At 39.1% G+C, this 20,084-nt stretch overlaps 1 protein-coding gene across 1 annotated transcript in view; it reads right to left on the bottom strand.

The window, feature by feature from the left end:
* The window catches only part of LOC150095635 (dynein axonemal heavy chain 8-like), a 2,108,518-nt gene that overhangs the window by 138,854 nt on the left and 1,949,580 nt on the right, over window positions 1-20,084 (bottom strand). The window contains exon 77 of the mRNA XM_090409931.1: window positions 11,877-11,978. Within this exon, the coding sequence (XP_090266057.1) occupies window positions 11,877-11,978 (102 nt within the window). The remainder of the gene's footprint in view (window positions 1-11,876; window positions 11,979-20,084) is intronic.

Here is a 20,084-nt window from a genome sequence, read left to right as displayed (position 1 = left end):
GATAAGGAATTGAAATTTAGGGGACACATTGCAAAAGTGGCCAAATCAGCTCATCAAATCACTTGGTTGCTGAAGAATACGTTGACAAGCAGAGACAAGTAGGTTATTGTTCCTCTGAATCGAGCCTTGATAAGACCCCATCTCGACTACTGTGCTCAGATTTGGTCACCTAGGTTTCTTCTTGATGGGGAGGAGGTGGAGAGGATCCAGAGGCGAGTGACCAAGATGATAGCAGGTCTGTGGAATGAACCGCATGAGAACAGGTTGAGAATTTGTGGGTTGCAAAAATTGGTTGACAAGCGGAGGAGGGGAGATATGATTGAGACATTCAAATTACTGAAGGGTTTCTATAAAATTAATTCAGAAGATATTTTTGAGAACAGGGCTGGTTGTGGGAGGACTAGGGGACATCCATGGAAACTGGGCAAAAGTGTGGTTAGTAAAGGTGTTAGAGCTGGGTTCTTTACTTTTAGAGTAGTGAATGAGTGGAATGCGCTCCCTGAGTCTGTGGTGGATGCTGTGACAGTGAATGAGTTTAAGGCGAGGTATGATAGATACTGTATGAATGTCGAATAGTTGTGATGAATATGATTGGGGCCTCCCTCGATGAGTCTAATGACTCCCTGGAGTTGCCCGTAATAATAGTAATAGTAATAATAATAGTAAATTTGATCTATAATTTGATATGTTGACCAGTCTTGGAGAAGTGTGTGCATTTTGCTTTCATATTCTGTTGTATCCATTACTACAGTTGCATTTCCTTTTTCTGATTTGGTTATTGTAATGTGGTTATTAAGCTCTTTTAGAGCCATTATTTCTTTATGTGGGATATTATTTTTGGGAGGCTTAGAATGGATTAGGATATTGGCCACGTCTAACCTAATATTATTGGCTATTGCTGGAGGCAGGTCATATATTCCACGTTCAACAGAAGCCATTATTTTGGTTTTTGGAACCTCTTTTGGAGTAACAGCAAAATTATGTCCACGACATAATGCACTCGTGGCTTCTTTGGTTAAAGTTAACGAAGATAAGTTCACAACAATGCCATCTTGATGTAATTGCAGCTGCTGCATAGCACTGCATTGCTGAGATCCCACCAACTCACAAAAGAATAAGGTGTGCAAGTTATTGAACAAAGTCACTTCCTGGCCAAAAGAAACAGCCAACAAACTCAAACCCTTTCATGTTAAAACACCCAGAATATATGGAGCTCCAAAAATTCACAAACAAGGTACACCTTTATGCCCTATTGTAGATAGTATAAACAGCACTACATATAAACTAGCTAAACATTTTGCCAAACTACAAGCCACTTGCACAAACTATTCTCTCTCTTTTGTTTAAAATTCTACCCAACTAAAAAAAGTATTTTAGAAAACCGCACCTTAAATAGTTCAGACCTAATGGTGAGCTTTGATATCACCTCATTATTCGCTAATGTACCATTGACCTAAACACTTAACTTACTAAATTCACAATTTCCCCCAGATATATTTCAGCTATTTAAATTCACAGTACAGGCAGGTTATTTTACATGGAAAGGGAAAATATACAAACAATTAGATTGGACAGCTATGGTATCCCCCCCCTTTCTCCTCCCTTAGCCAACTTCTACATAGAACATCTGGAAAAGCTAGCAGTCAACACAGCCACTCTCAAACCTAGTCTCTGGCTATGCTGTGTTGATTATGTGTTTGCTATTTGGCCACATGGCCCAGGCACATTGAATATATTTTTAGTGCATCTAAGTAGCCAGCACCCTAAAATCCACTTTACAATGGAGCTAGAGGCCAATGACTGCCTGCCCTTCCTGGACACACTGATCACAAGTCTTCCAGAAGGTTCCTTATCATTTTCGGTTTATAGAAAACCCACACATACAGGGAGATATTTACACAAACAATCACACCATCACCCCTCTCAACAATATGGTATCTTAAAAAACACTAATCCATAGAACTAAAGCAATGTGTTCCAATGACATTGCTCTCACTGATGAATTTTCTCACCTGCACTACACCTTCCTAACCAATGGTTATAATACCCACAAGATAGATAAAACACTAAATGGTACCCAGATATCCCCCCCACAATTAGCACAGAAGATTACAACAAAACTATCACCATCCCATACATTAAGGCACATCTGAAAAGATATCTCGGTTGCTTAACAAACATCAACTGCGCACCGTATTTAAACATTATGTGAAATCGGCAAATCTCATCCGTTCACCTAAGGACAGATTCACTCCTTTATCATATCCAGGAGTCTATAAAGTGTCGTATTATTGTCACTGAGCCTACTATGGACAGACAGGAAGAACTGTGGACATCCGCCTCAGTGAACACAAAAAATATATCTGGCACTTTCGCTATGGAAAGTCGGGTCTGGCAGACCATGCTTTGGATACCCTGGCACACAGGATCAATTGGAAAAAAACATAAGTACTGCACAGAAGCTTCTACAAATCAGAGGTTGTTCCTGGAATTAACAGAAGCCTTAAAACATGCTTCAAACCTTAACAAGTACGGCTGTATAAATCTGTGAAAGATTTTGGAGACTCTCATCCTAAGATCAAATTAATATTTATTTATTTTATTTTTCTCAAATCTTTGGACTACTATATTTTTTCAAGGACTACTATATTTTTTTCATAACTTTGGACTACTGTTTTTTTTTTTTTTTTTTAAACTTAGATGGTGTCTTATTAGGACATTAGTCTTGTGTTGCACGTTGCAATTACTTATACTAGCCCCACTGTTACACCAATTGTGGTTGTCTCGCATTTGTAACAAACTTTGTTTGTGTGCTCTGAAGTTGCTGGATATAATATCAGTGAAATATTAACTTTTTAAGTTAATAAATAGTTATTTTCTTATCAATCTGTGTTTGCATCAATACCGTTTAAATCCAATTCAACAATTCTCTTGCTTGTTTCCTCCTCATATCCAAAGTTTGATTTATCTTGCTGATTTTCCCTACTGAAAAGCAGATCTTATGAGCGCATTCATGAACCAATCCTTTCATAATGGAATCTCCACAAAATGCTATTCTCAAGTCATTTGTTACCTCTTTATTTATTTTATTTTATCCATTCCATCCTTTTGCACTCTATCATTTTTTTTCTACTGTACATCTAATATCACTGTGCATATTCCACATTTCATTTTTTCAATTTGAACAATTCTGTTTTTCAGATCTTGCTTTTACACTGTTTATGTTCTCATAGTCTCTCTCTCTCCCTCCCTCTTGTTCTGCCACTTCTTTATTGCATTTCCTCATTCATATTTACTTTTGCTTTCATATTTTTTACTGCCATTTATTTATTTTTTTTTCAGGCCTCCATGGAGTCAAAAGACTCATCACGGGAGGTCCTCCCTAGGAAACACAAAGTCTATCAAGACTCATTGCGAGAGGTCCCTTCTAGAAAACACAAAGTCCATCATACTACTCCTTAAACTCATTGACTTCTCGCTCTCACCACTTTATCAGGCAATCCATTCCATGGTTCAATCACCCTCCACACAAAGAAACTACTCCTCACCATCTTGCTCACAGTTTCCTTCTGTAAATTCCAGGGATGGCCCCTTGTCATCAATCCTTCCAGCTGTTCAACCAAGAAAAAGAACTCTCCAATGTCAACCCTGTAACCACCTATCAACAGTTTAAACGTCTCAATCATATCACCTGTCCTTCTTCTATCCACCAAACTCTGCAGTCCACATTCCCTCAGCCGATCCTCATAACTATCACTATACAGTCCCGAAACCATCTTTGTTATCTGCCTTTGTACCCTTTCCACAGTTAATTTATCCCCTTCAATCCTGGGGACCAATTTCTGAGAACAATAATCTAGTCTGGTCTGATCAGATATCTGGTCACTTATCATAAGCAGTACTCCACCACCATGCTTTCTCTTCCTATCCTGCCAAAAAATGCTGTACCCTGCTACTTCTATTCCTCTTATTATATCCTCTTCTGTCAACCATGTCTCTGTGATCCCAATAATCTTTGGCCAAGCTGATGCTATCAGTGCCACCAATTCCTCTCCTTTATTCTGGATACTCCTGGCATTAGTGTAAAGCATAAAAATGCCGCTGTTTCTATATCCCATTATCCCCTCTAGACTCTACTGGGCTCAGCATTACCTCCTCTCGTCCCCCTTCTCCGAAGTACCCATTCCCACAAGAGGCCAACCATGCTACCATCCACCCTGGGCATTCTAGTTTCCGTGCACCGACTCGTTCAGTACAGCAATCTCTCCAGATGCCTATGTCCTTCCTCATTCAAATGCAAGCGGTCTCTTGCATACAATTCCTTTCTGTCCTCAAACACATTCCAGGCATCCATATAATCCAATCCTCTCTTCTGACTATTTCTGCTCTTCTGCTCAGCTCGTCATAATCATACCTAGGTATGATTATGACGAGTTCACTTTCACCCCTCTTAATTGCCATAGCCACACTTTCTATCGTTCCTAGAGGCAAACATTCCTCACGCATCCTATCTTGCACATCACGAATCATTTAGTCCCCATACATTATACCTCCTACAACTCTGTTCCTTGATTGCTCACATGCATCCCTCCCTCTCTCTCTCCTCTAACACTTTCTCTGTGTGTTCCCCTACTTACATGCCTTCCTGGCATCTGTCTATCCCTGGTTCCAGCTCTCCTTCGCATTCTTCTCATTCTCTCTCTCTCTCTCCTACTGTTTCCATTCTCTCCTCTTCTATCATATTCATAACTCTCTCTCATTACCTCTCTTCCACTGTTTCCATTCTCTCCTCTTCTATCATTCCCATAACTCTCTCTCATTCCCTCTCTTCCACTGTTTCCATTCTCTCCTTTTCTATCATTCACATCTCTCTCTCTCATTTCCTCTCTTCCACTTATCCTATTCTCTCCTCTTCTATCATTCACATAACTCTCTCTCATTTCCTCTCTTCTACTGTTCCTATTCTCTCCTCTTCTATCATTCCCATAACTATCTCTATCACTCCTACTCTGATTCACCTTGCATTCATCTCATCTCATCTTTCACATTTCTCATCTCATTCTGTAGACATTCCACCTGCTCTTTCAACTCATCTCTCTCTCTCTCTCTCTCTCTGCAAGTCAGTAGAGAGAGAGAGAGAGAGAGAGAGAGAGAGAGAGAGAGAGAGAGAGAGAGAGAGAGAGAGAGAGATGTCGCACATCTCTCTACGTGGAGAATCTCAACGAGGTCAATTAGAGTCATCTCTAACTCACCAAGTTCCTCCCATTGCCTGCATTTTGTGCATATACATATTTCCCCTTCTCTCACTCACCACATATATGACTGCCAGGATGCATACATTCCATAAGTCCCAGATGCTATAAAATCTCGTATTATATCATGCAAAATGGAGTCCTTAAATGGGGGAGGACTTGTTGAATATGGCATTTGTAATATTAACTGCCACTTCTGCCATTATTCAAAATAGAATCGAGGAACTATCACAACTAAACTCTAAATAAGTATATAAGGGAGTATAACTATATAAGTAAAAGTACAAACAAAATACAAACCAAACTTTTAAGTATACTAAATATAAATAAAATAAAACTAAATAATGAAAACTTATGTTATCTTTATCTTCTCTTCCACCATCATGCATCCAATTCTGACCCCATCATCTTGGTAACCAAAATACAGAATATAGTGACAACAACTAACTTCAAAAACAACCACTGAAGGATAATCATATTACAGAAAAACAATGTAGCACAAATCACGACAGAAGTCAAACCAAAAAATTCCATGTGTATTAAAGCTCCACTTGTATTCTTTCACTCCCTCAGTCACACTAGCTTTCAATCTGCCATTAGAATAAATGTGCACCCACATTTATTCTAATTTTCATTCCTTCAGCCTCTTTTGCATTTCTGATAACTCATAGTCTAAGAAAATACCACACTTTCTGCAAATCCATGGCTTCTCTTGTCTTTTGTTCAGTCTCTCAATAAACACATTTTTTACATTTCCCCACATTTGTATGCACTTACAACATCAAACCATTTTTGAAAAATCTATGTTGTTAACAGCATTTGATCTCATTCGTTCCACCATGTGTGCTGTTAAAGGCAAGATTCAAAAATTAAAAGTCAAAAAAGTCAGTAACAAATCCACAAGCATAGCAATCATGCATGTACACTGAGCTATCAAAAATGAGTCATATTATATAAAATGCAAGCAGTATCACCAATTATTACATAAAATAACACACATCTTTTTCCAGATAAGTGTTCCAGATAAGATAAGTTCCAGAGCTCTTTACCAAGGATATATAGTGCCTTCCAGTACATTTATCTATCATCCATATTTTTATGATGGTCAGTATGGAGTTTTGAGATGGATGTCATGTTTCAGCAACCTGCTCATGCATTACAAATTGAAAAATTCTCTGGATAAAGGTGATGCACATACAGTGGTATACTTCGATTTTTTAAGAGGCCTTTGTAGCCTGTCACATGACTAGCCGGTAGCTAAACTGAAACAAATGGGATTACATAACAGACTAGTGAGTTGTATAGCAAACTGGCTGCTGATTGGTATTAGACGCACTCTGTCTTCATAGATTGATGATGTGCATGGAGGAGTAGCGTCCCAAAAAAGGAAGGTTACTAGTGGAGTGTAACAGGGATCTGTTTTGGGACCATTAATTTTTAACTTGTATATTAATGACATGGGAGTGGCCATATGCAGATATGCAGCTGTTTGCCAATGATGCAAAGTTGGGAAACCCTCTGAGAGGTAGAACAAATGTTGTGGCCTAGGAGGATCTCAAGAGACAATGTGAGTGAATAAGAGGGCAGAGCTATCAGTTTAATGTTGCAAATTCAAGGTCTTGAATTTGGATTTCAGTAGGTTCGTTAAGTGTGAGGTCTGTTATATGTATTCCTTCGATTACATAAATGATTTGTGGATATTTAGTGCGGATGGAAGAAGGGTGTGTGCGAAATGTGACCTGAACGAGGAATTGATGAATGCAAATATGAAGTTGATGACAGAAAGTGCTAGTACCGATTGTGTCGTGAGTGCACGTTTGAAAGAGGATGGCGGGAAAGACAGGCGAAAAAATGTTAAAAAATCAGGAAAAAAGAAAAAGAGCGATTTGACAACCGTAACGGATGTTAAAAGGGACGAAAGTGAGGCGGAAAGAAACGAAATTGAGAGAACGAATGAAAGTAGAAATGGCGTGGTGCAGAAATCGCAAGTAAAAAAAATCGAAAGAATGAATGATAGCGAAAAAAGAATGACTGATGGCGAAAGTTGGATGCATGTTGGAACGAAAGTACTGAACCAAAGAAAGATGAATGACAGTAAAAGTGAGAAGAATGATAGCGAAAGTTGGACGCATGTTAGTCCGAAAGTACGGAAACAAAGAAAGATATGTGAGAGTGAAAGTGAGAAGAATGACAGTGAAAGTTGGACGTATGTTGGACCGAAAGTACGGAAACAAAGAAGGATGAATGAGAGGGAAAGTGAGAAGAGAGGGTCGAGAGTTAGAAAGTTAGAAAGATTTAATGATAGAGTGAATGTGTCGCGAGGTTCAGAAGGTGAATTGGATTGGATGAAGCAAGAAATGAAATGGATGCGGAATGAAATTAAGAGAATGCAGGTCAAAACTATTAAAATAAATAATGATGGCATGAAAGAGTTAACAAAAGATGAGCGAGTGGCGTTGTATGGCGACTCCATTATTAAAGGTGTGCTAGAGGATAAAATGCACAAGGTATGTTTTCCAGGCGGTAAAATGAGTAGAGTGATTGAGGCATTGAACATGAGGCGGGAACGAGCAAAAGAGTTAATTGTATTAATTGGTACAAATGATTTGAGAGAGAACAAAGAGCATGTCAAAATGAATGTCAGGAGACTGCTTGGAAAGATAAAGGAGAATAGTGTGACAGGAAGGGTGGTCAGTGTGTTGCCTAGGTATCATTGTGGTGAAATGTGGCGGAGAGCAAGGATTATGAATGATATTCTGGCTGAAATGTGTGAGGAGATGGGAGTACAGTTTGTTAATGTGAGGAATGAGTTTGAGGGACGAAGTGAGCTGTATGGGAGCGATGGACTGCATTTGAGTGGTTATGGTGTGAGTCGCTTGGAGAGACTGCTGCTGGAAGGTAGAGAAGTGAATAGAGAGAATGAATCAGATCGAGAGGGGAGTGATGTGGAAGAGCAGGAGAGTAAGACAGGAGAGATTGAAGGAGTGGAAATGAATGTGGAAGTGAGTGGTATGAGTATAGATAATGAGAGAATGGGTGTGCAAGAGGAGCAGGGAAACGGGGAGGCTCAGGGTGGACAGGGATACACAGCGTGAGAAAGGTGGATGCTCCAAGAGGAGGTGAGAGAATGTGTAGGCAGGAAAGTAATGGGATGATCAGGGATCAAAAGGAAACAGATGGAATTGTAAAGGGTTCTAAAATGAAGCAGAAAGGGAAATGGTCCCAGTCCAGCATGGAGAGATCACATTGAGTGAGTGGTATCAGTGGAACTAGCTGTAGATCCAGAAATGAGTTGTTGTGTTTGTATACCAATGCTAGAAGTATAAGAAACAAGGGGGATGAAATGGTTGCACTAATTGCGTCTGTGCACCCAGAGATTGTCGGAATAAGTGAGACATGGTTAGATGAGGATGACATCCTGACAGGAATAGAGATGGAAAGGTATGATGTGTTTCGTGAGGATAGAAGCGGTAAAAAGGGAGGGGGAGTGCTATTGATGATAGAGAAAGAGTTATGTCCATACAAGGTAGAGATGCAAGGGGGAAATGGGGCCAGTGGTTTTGAGGCAGTATGGTGTGAGATAGAGGTGAATAGAATCAAATACTTGGTGGGATGTTGTTATAGACCAGGTAATGTGGATGGTGGTGATAGTGAAATGTATAGTCAAATAAGCCAAGCAAATAAGAAAAGGGTGATCATTATGGGTGATTTTAATTATGGCAACATAGACTGGAATGAAGAGATAGCAACTGGAAGTAAATAAAATGAGTTTCTTGAGTTTTTGAGGGATAACTACCTCAGACAGTATGTAACAGAGGGCACAAGAGGTTTAAGGGTCTTGGATTTGGTCATCTCATCGGAGGATGTAATTATCAATGAGGTATCAAATCATCCACCAATTGGCGAAAGTGACCATGAGGTGATTACTTGGGTGGTTGCCAGCAGTGCAAGGACCCCTGTGAAAAAAGGGTATATGTGGAACTACAAGGGGGGTGATTATGAAGAGCTCAGGAGACAGCTTGCAGGTGTAGCATGGAATGAGGAGTTAGCTGGAAAAGAGATCAATGCAGCTTGGGGGATTTTCAAAAAATATTTAGTGGATGCAACGTCTAAATGTATACCACGGGTGAGAAGGTTAAATAAGTTAGGTGTGAGATGGATGAATAAAGAGATTAAGCATGCAATACAGAGAAAAAGGGCATTGTGGAGGCAGCATAAGAGAAGTGGAAGTAACCAATTTCATGAGTTCTACAAAGACCAGGCAAGGAGAGTGACTTGGTTGGTGAAAGTAGCTAAAGAGAGGTATGAACAGCAGTTAGCTAATGAAGCTAAAAAGAATCCTAGGGAGTTCTTTCGATATGTAGCCAGCAAAAGAAAGAATGATTATGGAAGGATGACATTGATTGGAGGAAATGGTATAAAGACAGCTGTTGCAGAATGTGTGGTGGAGATACTTAATGAGCAGTTCATAAAGATCTTTCAATCTTGTGAATGTGACTTCATGGAGAGATTAAGAGCAGTTGATGATGGGGAGGAGAGACTGACTGTAAGTGAGCAAGAGGTGTTTGGGGAGTTGAGTAAACTAGATGTAAATAAGGCTGTGGGAATTGATAATATATCACCGCGTATTCTGAAGGAATGTGCCAGAGAGTTGACACCTGCCTTGACATATTTTTTTAATACGAGTCTTGCACTTGGTCAAGTCCCTAAAGAGTGGAAGGAGGGCAAGATTGTGCCACTTCATAAAGGAGGTGATCGAACTCAAGCATCAAACTATAGGCCTATCTGTGTGTCAGGTGTTGTGGTTAAGTTGTTGGAGAAGCTTGTGAGAACTAGGATCCAGAGTTGGGTTGACAACAATGGTATAATCTTTGATGGACAGCATGGATTTGCTAAAGGGAGGTCGTGTTTTAGTAATCTACTTACTTATTACAATAAAGTGACTGCTTCCTTGGACAGAGGAGAAGGATACACAGTAATATGCTTGGATTTCGCAAAAGCTTTTGATAGAGTGCCTCATGATAAGTTGACAGTCAAACTAGAGCAGATGGGGTTGGATATTAGATTAGTGCATTGGATTGGAGACTGGCTATCTGATAGGTATCAACAAGTTGTGTATGGGGGTGCAATATCCAGGAAAAGGAAAGTCACTAGTGGAGTGCCTCAGGGATCTGTTTTAGGGCCATTACTATTTAACTTGTATATTGATGATATTGGCGAAGATTTGGATGGAGATATTCAGTTGTTTGCAGATGATGCAAAGTTGGGACGAACCATAAAGAGTAGTGAAGATGTTGTGGCCTTGCAAGAAGACTTGAATAAATTGAGTGATTGGGCAAGCAAATGGGGATGTGAGTTCAATGTTGCAAAATGTAAGGTTTTAAAATTTGGAAAACAAAGATGGGATGCAGAATTTATGCTTGGTGAAAATATATTGTTGGAAGTAGAGGAAATAAGAGATCTGGGAGTGATAGTGGATAAGGATCTAAAATTTAGGGGTCACATCGCCAAAATTGTGAAGACAACACAAAGACTTCTGGGAATGATGAGGAGGACACTGACGTGTAGAAGTAGGGAGATTCTTGTTCCATTGTATAATGCTTTGATTAGGCCACACATGGACTATTGTGCCCAGATTTGGTCACCTGGTTTTCAGAAGGATGAAGAGATGTTGGAAAGGGTCCAAAGGCGACTGACTAAGGTAGTTTCTGACCTCTGGAATGTCGAGTATGAGGAAAGATTGAAAAGATGTAATTTGCAGAGACTAGTGGAGAGAAGGAAGAGGGGAGATATGATAGAGACCTACAAGTTGGTAATGGGTTGCTATAGGATCAATGGTGGAGAAGTTCTACAGCGAATAGTGGGAGATCAGGGGAGAACCAGAGGTCATCCCTGGAAACTGTATAAAGAGGGTGTGAGTAGGGGAGTGAGAGGCAGGTTTTTTTCGTGCAGAGTTGTGAATGATTGGAATGCCTTGCCTGAGAATGTGGTGTCTGCAAGGAGTTTGAATGTGTTTAAGACCCGGTATGATGAGATGTGTGTGAGATAAAAGGACCTCCTAGATGAGTCTTTGACTCCATGAGGTCTTGTTTAATAATAATAAAGACAGATTGAAAGAATGTGAATTGCAAAGCCTAGTGATAGAGAGAGGAGGAGGAGGAGGATTGGGGAGTTGTGATTGAGACATATAAATTAGTCAGGAATGAGGTTAACATCGAAGAAATTTTTCATAGAATAGTAGAGGGGTAGAACAAGAGGCCATCCCTGGAAACTGTAAAGAGGAGTGAGAAATAGATTCTTTGCATAGAGTGTGGTTGGTGAGTGGAATACGTTGCCTGAGTGTGTTGTGAAAGTAGATACATTGAATCAGTTTTAAGGCACAGATGGATGAGCTTTGTGTGCGTGTGATAGCGTGTAACCATGAGTTTCTGACTCCATGGCGAGATGTTAATAACAATAATAATAATTATAATGGTGTTATCAGTGATTCTGCTGTTTTTTACTTTTATTAAGCAGGCCATACATTGTACATAGGTGACACGTGCAAATGGAAAAATGTGTCAGTGCAAACATGCATACAGAAAAACAAAAGACAATATTATTATTGCTATAAAACACACACACCTTTGCAAAAGTATTTAGCAGTCGTTTATCATAATCATCGGTAACTCTACCACCATACTGAACCTCCCCAAGCATGTATCGTACAGTATTCCAGGAGATCCCCTACAAAAAATAAATAACTACAATAAATATACATATAATCAAAAGTAAGTATACAGTTACAATTCCTAGCATATTATTATTATTATAAATTATTATAAAAAACACTTATGTCACTATGCAGCTTTGCTAAAACATTATGTCGATGCCAACTACAGGACAGTCAGAAATACATACTGTATAACAAGACCTCAGACAACTAATTATATCACATATAAATACAATAATGATTTCGGAAAGGCCACACGAAACTTCTACATCCCAGACATGATAAACAAATTACCTTTTGAATACAGTAGCCTGAAAAGAGCTCTAAGGCCATACTATGAACAAGAAACATGCACCCAAAATACCATACAAACTTAATGAAACACAATATATTCGTTCAAGCTTCCTGTTCAGCAATGCATCAAGACATTCCAAGTTATCGTAGGTGTGTGCGTGGCCTGCACAAATTTCACAATCAGCGGCTGCAATGGATATCAAACCTATTAAACATAGGTTTGATTTTGTAACTTCCAAACACAGCAAACAAACCAATAAATAATAACTAACTGGTGTCATCCTTTGAAAAAAAAACAAAACAAATATTTGGGCACCTACTTTGGACACCTCCAGGGAGTCCAAAGTAGGTGCCCTCCCTCATCGAGGGAGGGCACCTACTCTACAACTCTTGTCTCCACCACCACCACAGTCCAATTATTATTATTATTATTCAGGCCTCCATGAAGTTAAGAGACTCATCGTGGAAGGACCTTCCTAGGAAACACCAAGTCTATCAACCACTTCTTGAACTCATTGACTGTTCTTGCTCTCACCACTCTATCAGGTGCATTCCACGGTTCAACCACCCTCCACACAAAGGAAACCACTGCTCTCCCTCTTGCTCACAGATTCCTTTCATAACATCCAGGGATGGCTCCCTTGTCATTGCCCCTTCCTGCTGTTCCATCAAGTGAAAGAACTCCCCAGTGTCAACCCTGTAACTGCCTCTTAACAGTTTAAAAGTCTCAATCATATCACCTCTCCTTCTATCCACCAAGCTCTGCAGTTCCCTCAGCCAATCCTCATAACTAACATTGTAAAGTCCTGAAACCATTTTTGTTATCAGCCTCTGTACCCTTTCCACAGTTAATTTATCCACTTCAAATCCTAGGGACAAAATTTGAGAACAGTAGTCTAAGTGTGGTGTGATCAGGGTCTTATACAATGGAATGATAACTCTTTTATCTCTGCAGGTCATTGTCCTTCTCAGTATTGCAGCAATCCTCTGGGTTACCTTCACCACCTTTGCAATATTCTCCTTGAATTTCAGTTTTCTATCAATCATCATGCCCCAGATCTCTTATCTCCCCTACTTCCTCCAGTACAGCTCCTCCAATAGAGTATGCAGAGTCCCATTGATGTGTCCCAAACCTCAAGGCCTTACATTTTGCTGCATTTAACCGAAATCCCCATTCATTTGCCCATCAGTCCAGTTTATTCAAATCCTCTTGGAGGACTGCCACATCTGCACTATTGCTAATAACCCTGTCCAGCTTGACATCATCTGCAAACAACTGAATATCCCATTGCAATCCATTGACAATGTTAGTGGTTTGCAACGGGATATTCAGGTTATAAAGGTTAAACAATACAGGTCCCAGTACAGAGCTCTGTTGAACTCCACTTGTAACCTTCTGCCTCCATGATATTGCCCCACCATACACAACTCTCTGATACCTGAAAGGGGTGTGTGCTTTGAATGATGGGATACATACTAAGGCAAGTGATACGAAGTCATTAGCCTCTATATACTAGTAGCTCAGACGTGAATATATTTCACGCACAAAACTTTGTTGCTTACTTGGAAAAAGGATTAAAACCAAGTATAAAATAATTTCTTGGTATTTTTAATGTATTTTACACCCAAGGTAAAAAACTTTCCACATCTTTCTCTCATCCAGAGATTTTTATTAAGAAAGTCAAGCACCTTTTGTCTGCTTGTATATGAGATATATATGACTTCTGCATTATTTCAACCTTGGTATCTCTCCTGGGTCTGGCTCTCACTGAAGAGCCCTCCATAAAGGTCAAAATCAGTATGGGTAGTGGCCCTTCTCATTATGCATTGCATTATACATGCCTGAAAAGGAGTGTGCTTTGAATTATGGGATACATACTAAGGCAATATTTAGCATGGGATATACACTAAGGCAGGTGATATGAAGTCATTAGCCTCCGTATACAATTAGTTCAGATTATTACGGGTGAATATATAATATATTTCACGTGTAAAACTTCGTTTTGCTTACTTGAGATAAGGATTAAAAGCAAATATAAAATTTTTTGGTATCTTTAATGTATTTTACACCCAGGTAAAAAACTTTCTACACATATATATATATATATATATATTATTATTATTATTATTATTATTATTCCTGATACCTCCAAGGAGTCCGAAGACCCATCGCGGGAGGACACACTGGGTATGTTGGAAGTTTTTCCACTTGGTTTAATCCTTTATCCAAGTGTAAGCAAACAGGTTTGTACCTGAACTATTTTCAGGACTAAGGAAACTCATACAAAGAAGCTAATGACATCGCATCGCTTGCCTTAGTATTCCATAATGCAAACCACATATCTTTGCAGACATGTATAATGCTATGCATTATGAGAAGGGTTACTACCCAGACTGGTTTTAACCTTTATTGAGGTCTCATCAGTGGGAGCCAGACCCAGAGGTGACACTAAAGTTGAAGTAATGCAGAAGTCATATTTTCACATACGAATAGCCAAACTGTGTCACATCTTATTATACTCTGATTAGAGAAAGTTGTTGGAACTTTTTCCACTTGGTTATACTATACATTAAAGATACCAAGAAATTATATACTTGGCATAATTCTTTATTGAAATGTAAGCAAACAAGTTTGCACCTGAACTGTTTTCAGGGCTGGGGCAACTCATATAAAGAAGCTAATGACTTCACATTGCTTGCCTTAGTATCCCATAATGCAAAGCACATTTCCTTACAGACATGTATAATGCTATGCATTATGTTTACGCTTGGATAAAGAATTAAACCAAGTATATAATTTCTGATGAGACCCCAATAAAGATCAAAACTTGTCTGGTAGTGAAGTCATTAGTGAAGGTAGTGAAGGCAATGTGAAGTCATTAGCTTCTATATTATTATTATTATTATTATTATTATTATTATTATTATTTTACACCTCCAGGGAGTTCAATATAATAAAATTAGTTTAATCCTTTATCCAAGTGTGAGCAAACAAAGTTTGCACCTGAAAGTATCTTCAGGACTGGGGTAAGGTGGTACAACACTAGGACAACTTGTTGCAAAGGTGGAGCAAGCTACCAACACCCCATTCTCAGTATCTCCTATAATGCAATCCAAGGAGTTCAATACTCATCGAGGGACGGCACCTACTCTACAACTCTCCATCACCACCACTCAACTCTCTGTTTCCACCACAACCACCAACTGCATCATCTACACCAACACCATCTATTGTTCATTCACCACCACTAGTATTTTCCCAGACAATCACAAACATCCATGCTTATGGTGGAATGTTTGTGATGAGTTGCTCCAGTCCTGAAAATAGTTCAGGTGCAAACTTCTTTGCTTACACTTGGATAAAGGATTAAATCAAGTATACAATTTCTTGTTCTTGTAGATAAATTTATACGTTGGTTATACACGACTTTAAATTTTTCAGGAAATGACAACGTATACTAAAATGTTAATAAAAAAACTTTAATCAATACCTTCCAATATTTCGGAAATGTTCTGGGAACATTTTGGAATATTTCGTAAGTCTTCTGGGAACATAAAACTATGATATCTGCAAACAGGCACTAACAATGAAGAAATGAGGCTGCTAGTTGAAGAATGCAACTAGCATTGGTCCTAGAGTCCTAAAGATGCCCCCCTAGTGGGTTAATTTGGGTTGTCTTGGCTGTTGGGATGATGTTCTTAGGATGCAAGCTTCTCAAATTTGGGGCAGTCTCATGTACCCAAATTTGTTGTTGAGGTTTGGGAAATTTTTAAGAACTGAGACTGATTGCAGGAATAATCTTTCATATTCATATTTGCTGCAGTGTAGTAAAGTGTCTTTCTTCCAGCTTATTCTGTGGTGGATATCTAGTGCATGGTCTGCAAGTCCTGAGTGGCTGTATTGGTGAAACCAGGTGTAGTCTTTGTGTTTGGATATCCTGATATTAGCTCTCTTGCCTGTTTGGCTTCAGTAGGACATTTTACAACTGCAAGGGACCTGGTATACTCCAGGTGGGTCTAGGGGAAGTGGCTGGTCTTTGGTGAAGCTGATAAGGGATGTCAATTTTTTATGTGGTTTATAACTAGTTGTGAGGTCACACTTTTGAGGGGATTTTTGTTAGTTTTTCAGAAGTACCCTGGATATAAGGAATGGTGATAGATTTAGAGTAATCCCTGTAATGAAGGGAAAGGGGACTGTGGTTAATTGGTTTAAATATTTTTTTAATTTTTTTGGCGGGGGGGAGTTGTAGCCATTGGCTAAGAGGGTGTTAAGGATATGGTTAAGTTCAGTAGTTAGGGCATTGTTATCTGAACTGATTAATTTTGCTATGCAATATAGTATCTGCTATATAATAATAGAGATCTGCAAGTTGTCCAAGTGTGTCAGGCAAACTGCAGACAAGACAAGACAATACAAAAGAACCAACAGGTAGATTATTATGTCTATACACGAATGCTAGGAGTATCAGAAACAAAGGAATAGAGTTTGTTGCCTTAGTTAATATGTTGCGACCTCAGATTGTAGGCATTAATGAAACCTGGCTATCAGAATCAGACATACCAACTAGTATTGAGTGTCAAGGGTACAGTATTTTTAGGAAGGATAGAGACGATGGGGTGTACTGCTAATGATATTGAATGACTTAAATCCAGTCAGAGTAGAGACCAATGATTGTAGTAATACTACTAACAATATTTCATGTGGCAGTGAGTTTGGAGCTATCTGGTGTGAGGCGGAATCTAACAAGACTAATTGCACAGTAGGGTGTTGTTATAGACTGTTGGATCAGTTGCTAGTGATGAAGAAATACATCACCAAATAGAAAGATGAGCACAAAAAGAGTAATCATAATGGGAGACTTTAATTATCCAAATATTGATTGGGTAGCAGCAAAATCTCATGAGAAGAATAAAAATGCATTTTTATGCATTTATTAGCAGTTGCAGGACAACTTCCTCAAGCAACATGTGACAGAAGGAACTCGAGGTCAAAGAGTGTTAGATTTGATTATAGTGTCAGAGGGCATTTCAGTTAAAGACGTAACTATTCTGCCTCCAGTTGGTGACAGTGATCATGCAGTACTCACTTGGGAAGTGACTAAGTTTATGAATGTTCCATTCAGAAAAGGTTACATGATGACAAACTGAGGAGTACACTGATTTCAGTGGAATGGGATTAGTTGCCGGATGGAAAGAATATCAATAGTGAATGGGAAGCATTTAAACACTTAAATAATGCAATATCAGAATGTGTCCCGAGATTTCAAAGAATAAATAGAGTAGGAGTCAAATGGATGTGTAATTTTATTAAGCAAAAGATTCACAAGAAAAGGATGATGTGGAAGGAATACTGTTTGCATAAGGATGAAGTCCGTTATGAATGTTATAAGCAGAATAGTCACAACCGTTGTACAGAAAGCAAAGTCTGAGTATGAAAAGAAACTGGTCTGCATGCTAAAGACAACCCACAGGAATTCTATTGATATGCTGCAAGTAAAGGAAAGAATAAATATGAAAGAATAACTCTTCTAAATCCAGATGGTGTGAGGGTTACAGATGCAGAAGAGGTTGTTCAGTTAATGTGTGCCCATTTTGTTAAAAGCTGTAAACCTGGTAAATGCAACATTGAGCTCACTGTTACCTCTTCACTAGATGAAGCAATACAGGTGTGTGAGGCCGAGGTATTAGAGCTGCTGCACAAATTGAATAAGAATTCAGAACAGGGAGTGATGGAATATCAGCACATTCTAGAAGAGTGTTCAGCTGAACTGGCAATTCCTTTAACCAGGATGTTTAATATGAATCTCAGAACAGGGAAAATTCTGCAGGAATGAAAGGAGTGTATGGTAATTCCATAGCACAAGGGTGGTGCAAAGACCGACGTATCCAAATATCAACCAATTAATATCTCAGCGGTGGTGGTGGTGAAGATTTTGGAAAAATTGGTTAGGGCTCACATTCAGAAATGGGTTGACAGTGAATCTCTACGTTGCAATGAACAACTAAGGAAGGTCGTGTTTTAGCAACTTGATCACATTCTATAACAATATTACCATTGAACTAGACAAGGCGAATGGATATACTATGATACTTTTGGATTTTGCTAAGTCTTTTGACAGAATACAGAATGGTAGACTGTTGCATAAATTGGAGAAAATGAGTTTGGGTTATAAAATATTAGCATGGATAAGAGGATTGCTAACTGACAGACATCAGAAGTGGTATATGGGGGGTCTGAGTCTGCAAGTGGTGGACCACAAGGATCAGTGGTTGGTCCACTGTTATTCAGTCTGTACATTAATAATATTAGGGAAGGATTTGACAAGTGAAATACAGTTATGTGCTGATGATGCAAAGATAGGTAGGGTAATCAGAAATGCTGCTGATATGCAGTCTTTGCAGAATGATTTGAATAGGCTGGAATTGTAGGCATGGGAAAACTGGTATCAGTTCATTGTCAGTAAATGTAAAGTCATTCACTTCGGCATGATTAGATATCCAATGTCGTATTATATTGGTGGGATTTGGCTAGAAGAAACTGATGAGGCTAGGGATCTTGGAGTGTTAATAGATAGGAAATTGAAGTTCAGGGGCCATGTGGCAAAGATTGCAAATACAACTCTAAAGATAATTGCAATGCTGAAATGAAAGTTCAAATGTAAAGATAAGGATGTTATTTTACTTCTTTACAAGGCCTTGTAAAGATGTTATTTTACCTCTTTACAAGGCCTTGATAAGACCTCACTTGGACTATTGTGCACAGGTCTGGTCTCCTGGATTCTGTGGTGATTCTGATATATTGGAGAGGGTACAAAGGAGAGTGTTAAAAATGATATCAGGATTGTGGAAGGTTATGCAGACATAGATTTGTAGACTGCAGACACTAGCAAACAGGAGAAAGAGGGGTGATATGATTGAGACTTACAAACTTCTAAAAGAGTCATACAGGATTTGAATTGATGAAATTTTTCAATTTATGGAGGGGTGGGGAAAGGACATCATTAGAAGCTGAGAATGAAGGCTGTGAGGGCTAGATTCTTCTCTCAGAGGATGGTGATTGATTGGAATGGATTACCTTTGGATGTTGTGAGTGCAAGCAGCATGAATGAATTCAAGAATAAGTATGATAGCTGGTGTGTGTGTAGTATGTGGCCTCTCTCAATGAGTCTCTGACTCTCTGTAGGTCGCTCTTAATAATAATAATAATATAGGGTTTTTATAATCCCATACTGTTGTGAGGGGGGGGGGGAGAGTTGTGATTGCTGGTGAATGTATCAGGGTACATCAGAGTAGATGGGTTGGTTTTCTGTAAACAGAGAAAGCCAGGATTTATCAGGCTGGCATGTAATCAGAGTGTCTAAGAATGGGAGACTGTTGTTGTTTTCCTTTTCCAAGAACTGGATTCTGGGGTGTTGATTGTTTAAGTGTGTTAAGAAGTTGTGGAATGTATCTAAGCCATGTGTTCAAATAGCAAACACATTATCACGTAGCATAGCCAGACAAAATGCTCAAAGCCAGACTCAAAATTCTCGACTCAATACAGAGGAGAGCAATTAGACTTATCAATGATCCATCACTTAACAACTCCCCCCCCCCCCCCGACTTTCACACAGACATATGGTCTCTGCAGTATGTTTATTCTACAAATATTTCCACGGGAAATGCTCATCTGAAATAACATCAATAATTCCCCCGCTCAGTACTAAGCTCATTGGAACACGTGCAGCTGCTGCACAACATCCCTTCACAGTACACCTAGATACAAACAGAACAAGTTTCTTTTCCTCTTCCTTCATCCCTGCAACTGCTGCACTGTGGAACAGTCT

The sequence above is a fragment of the Typopeltis vanoorti genome, chromosome 20 (assembly GCF_054136105.1).
Source record: "Typopeltis vanoorti isolate ZY-2024b chromosome 20, IOZ_Tvanoo_1.0, whole genome shotgun sequence".
Taxonomy (NCBI): Eukaryota; Metazoa; Arthropoda; class Arachnida; order Uropygi; family Thelyphonidae; genus Typopeltis; species Typopeltis vanoorti.
This window is presented reverse-complemented; position numbering and strand designations above follow the sequence as displayed.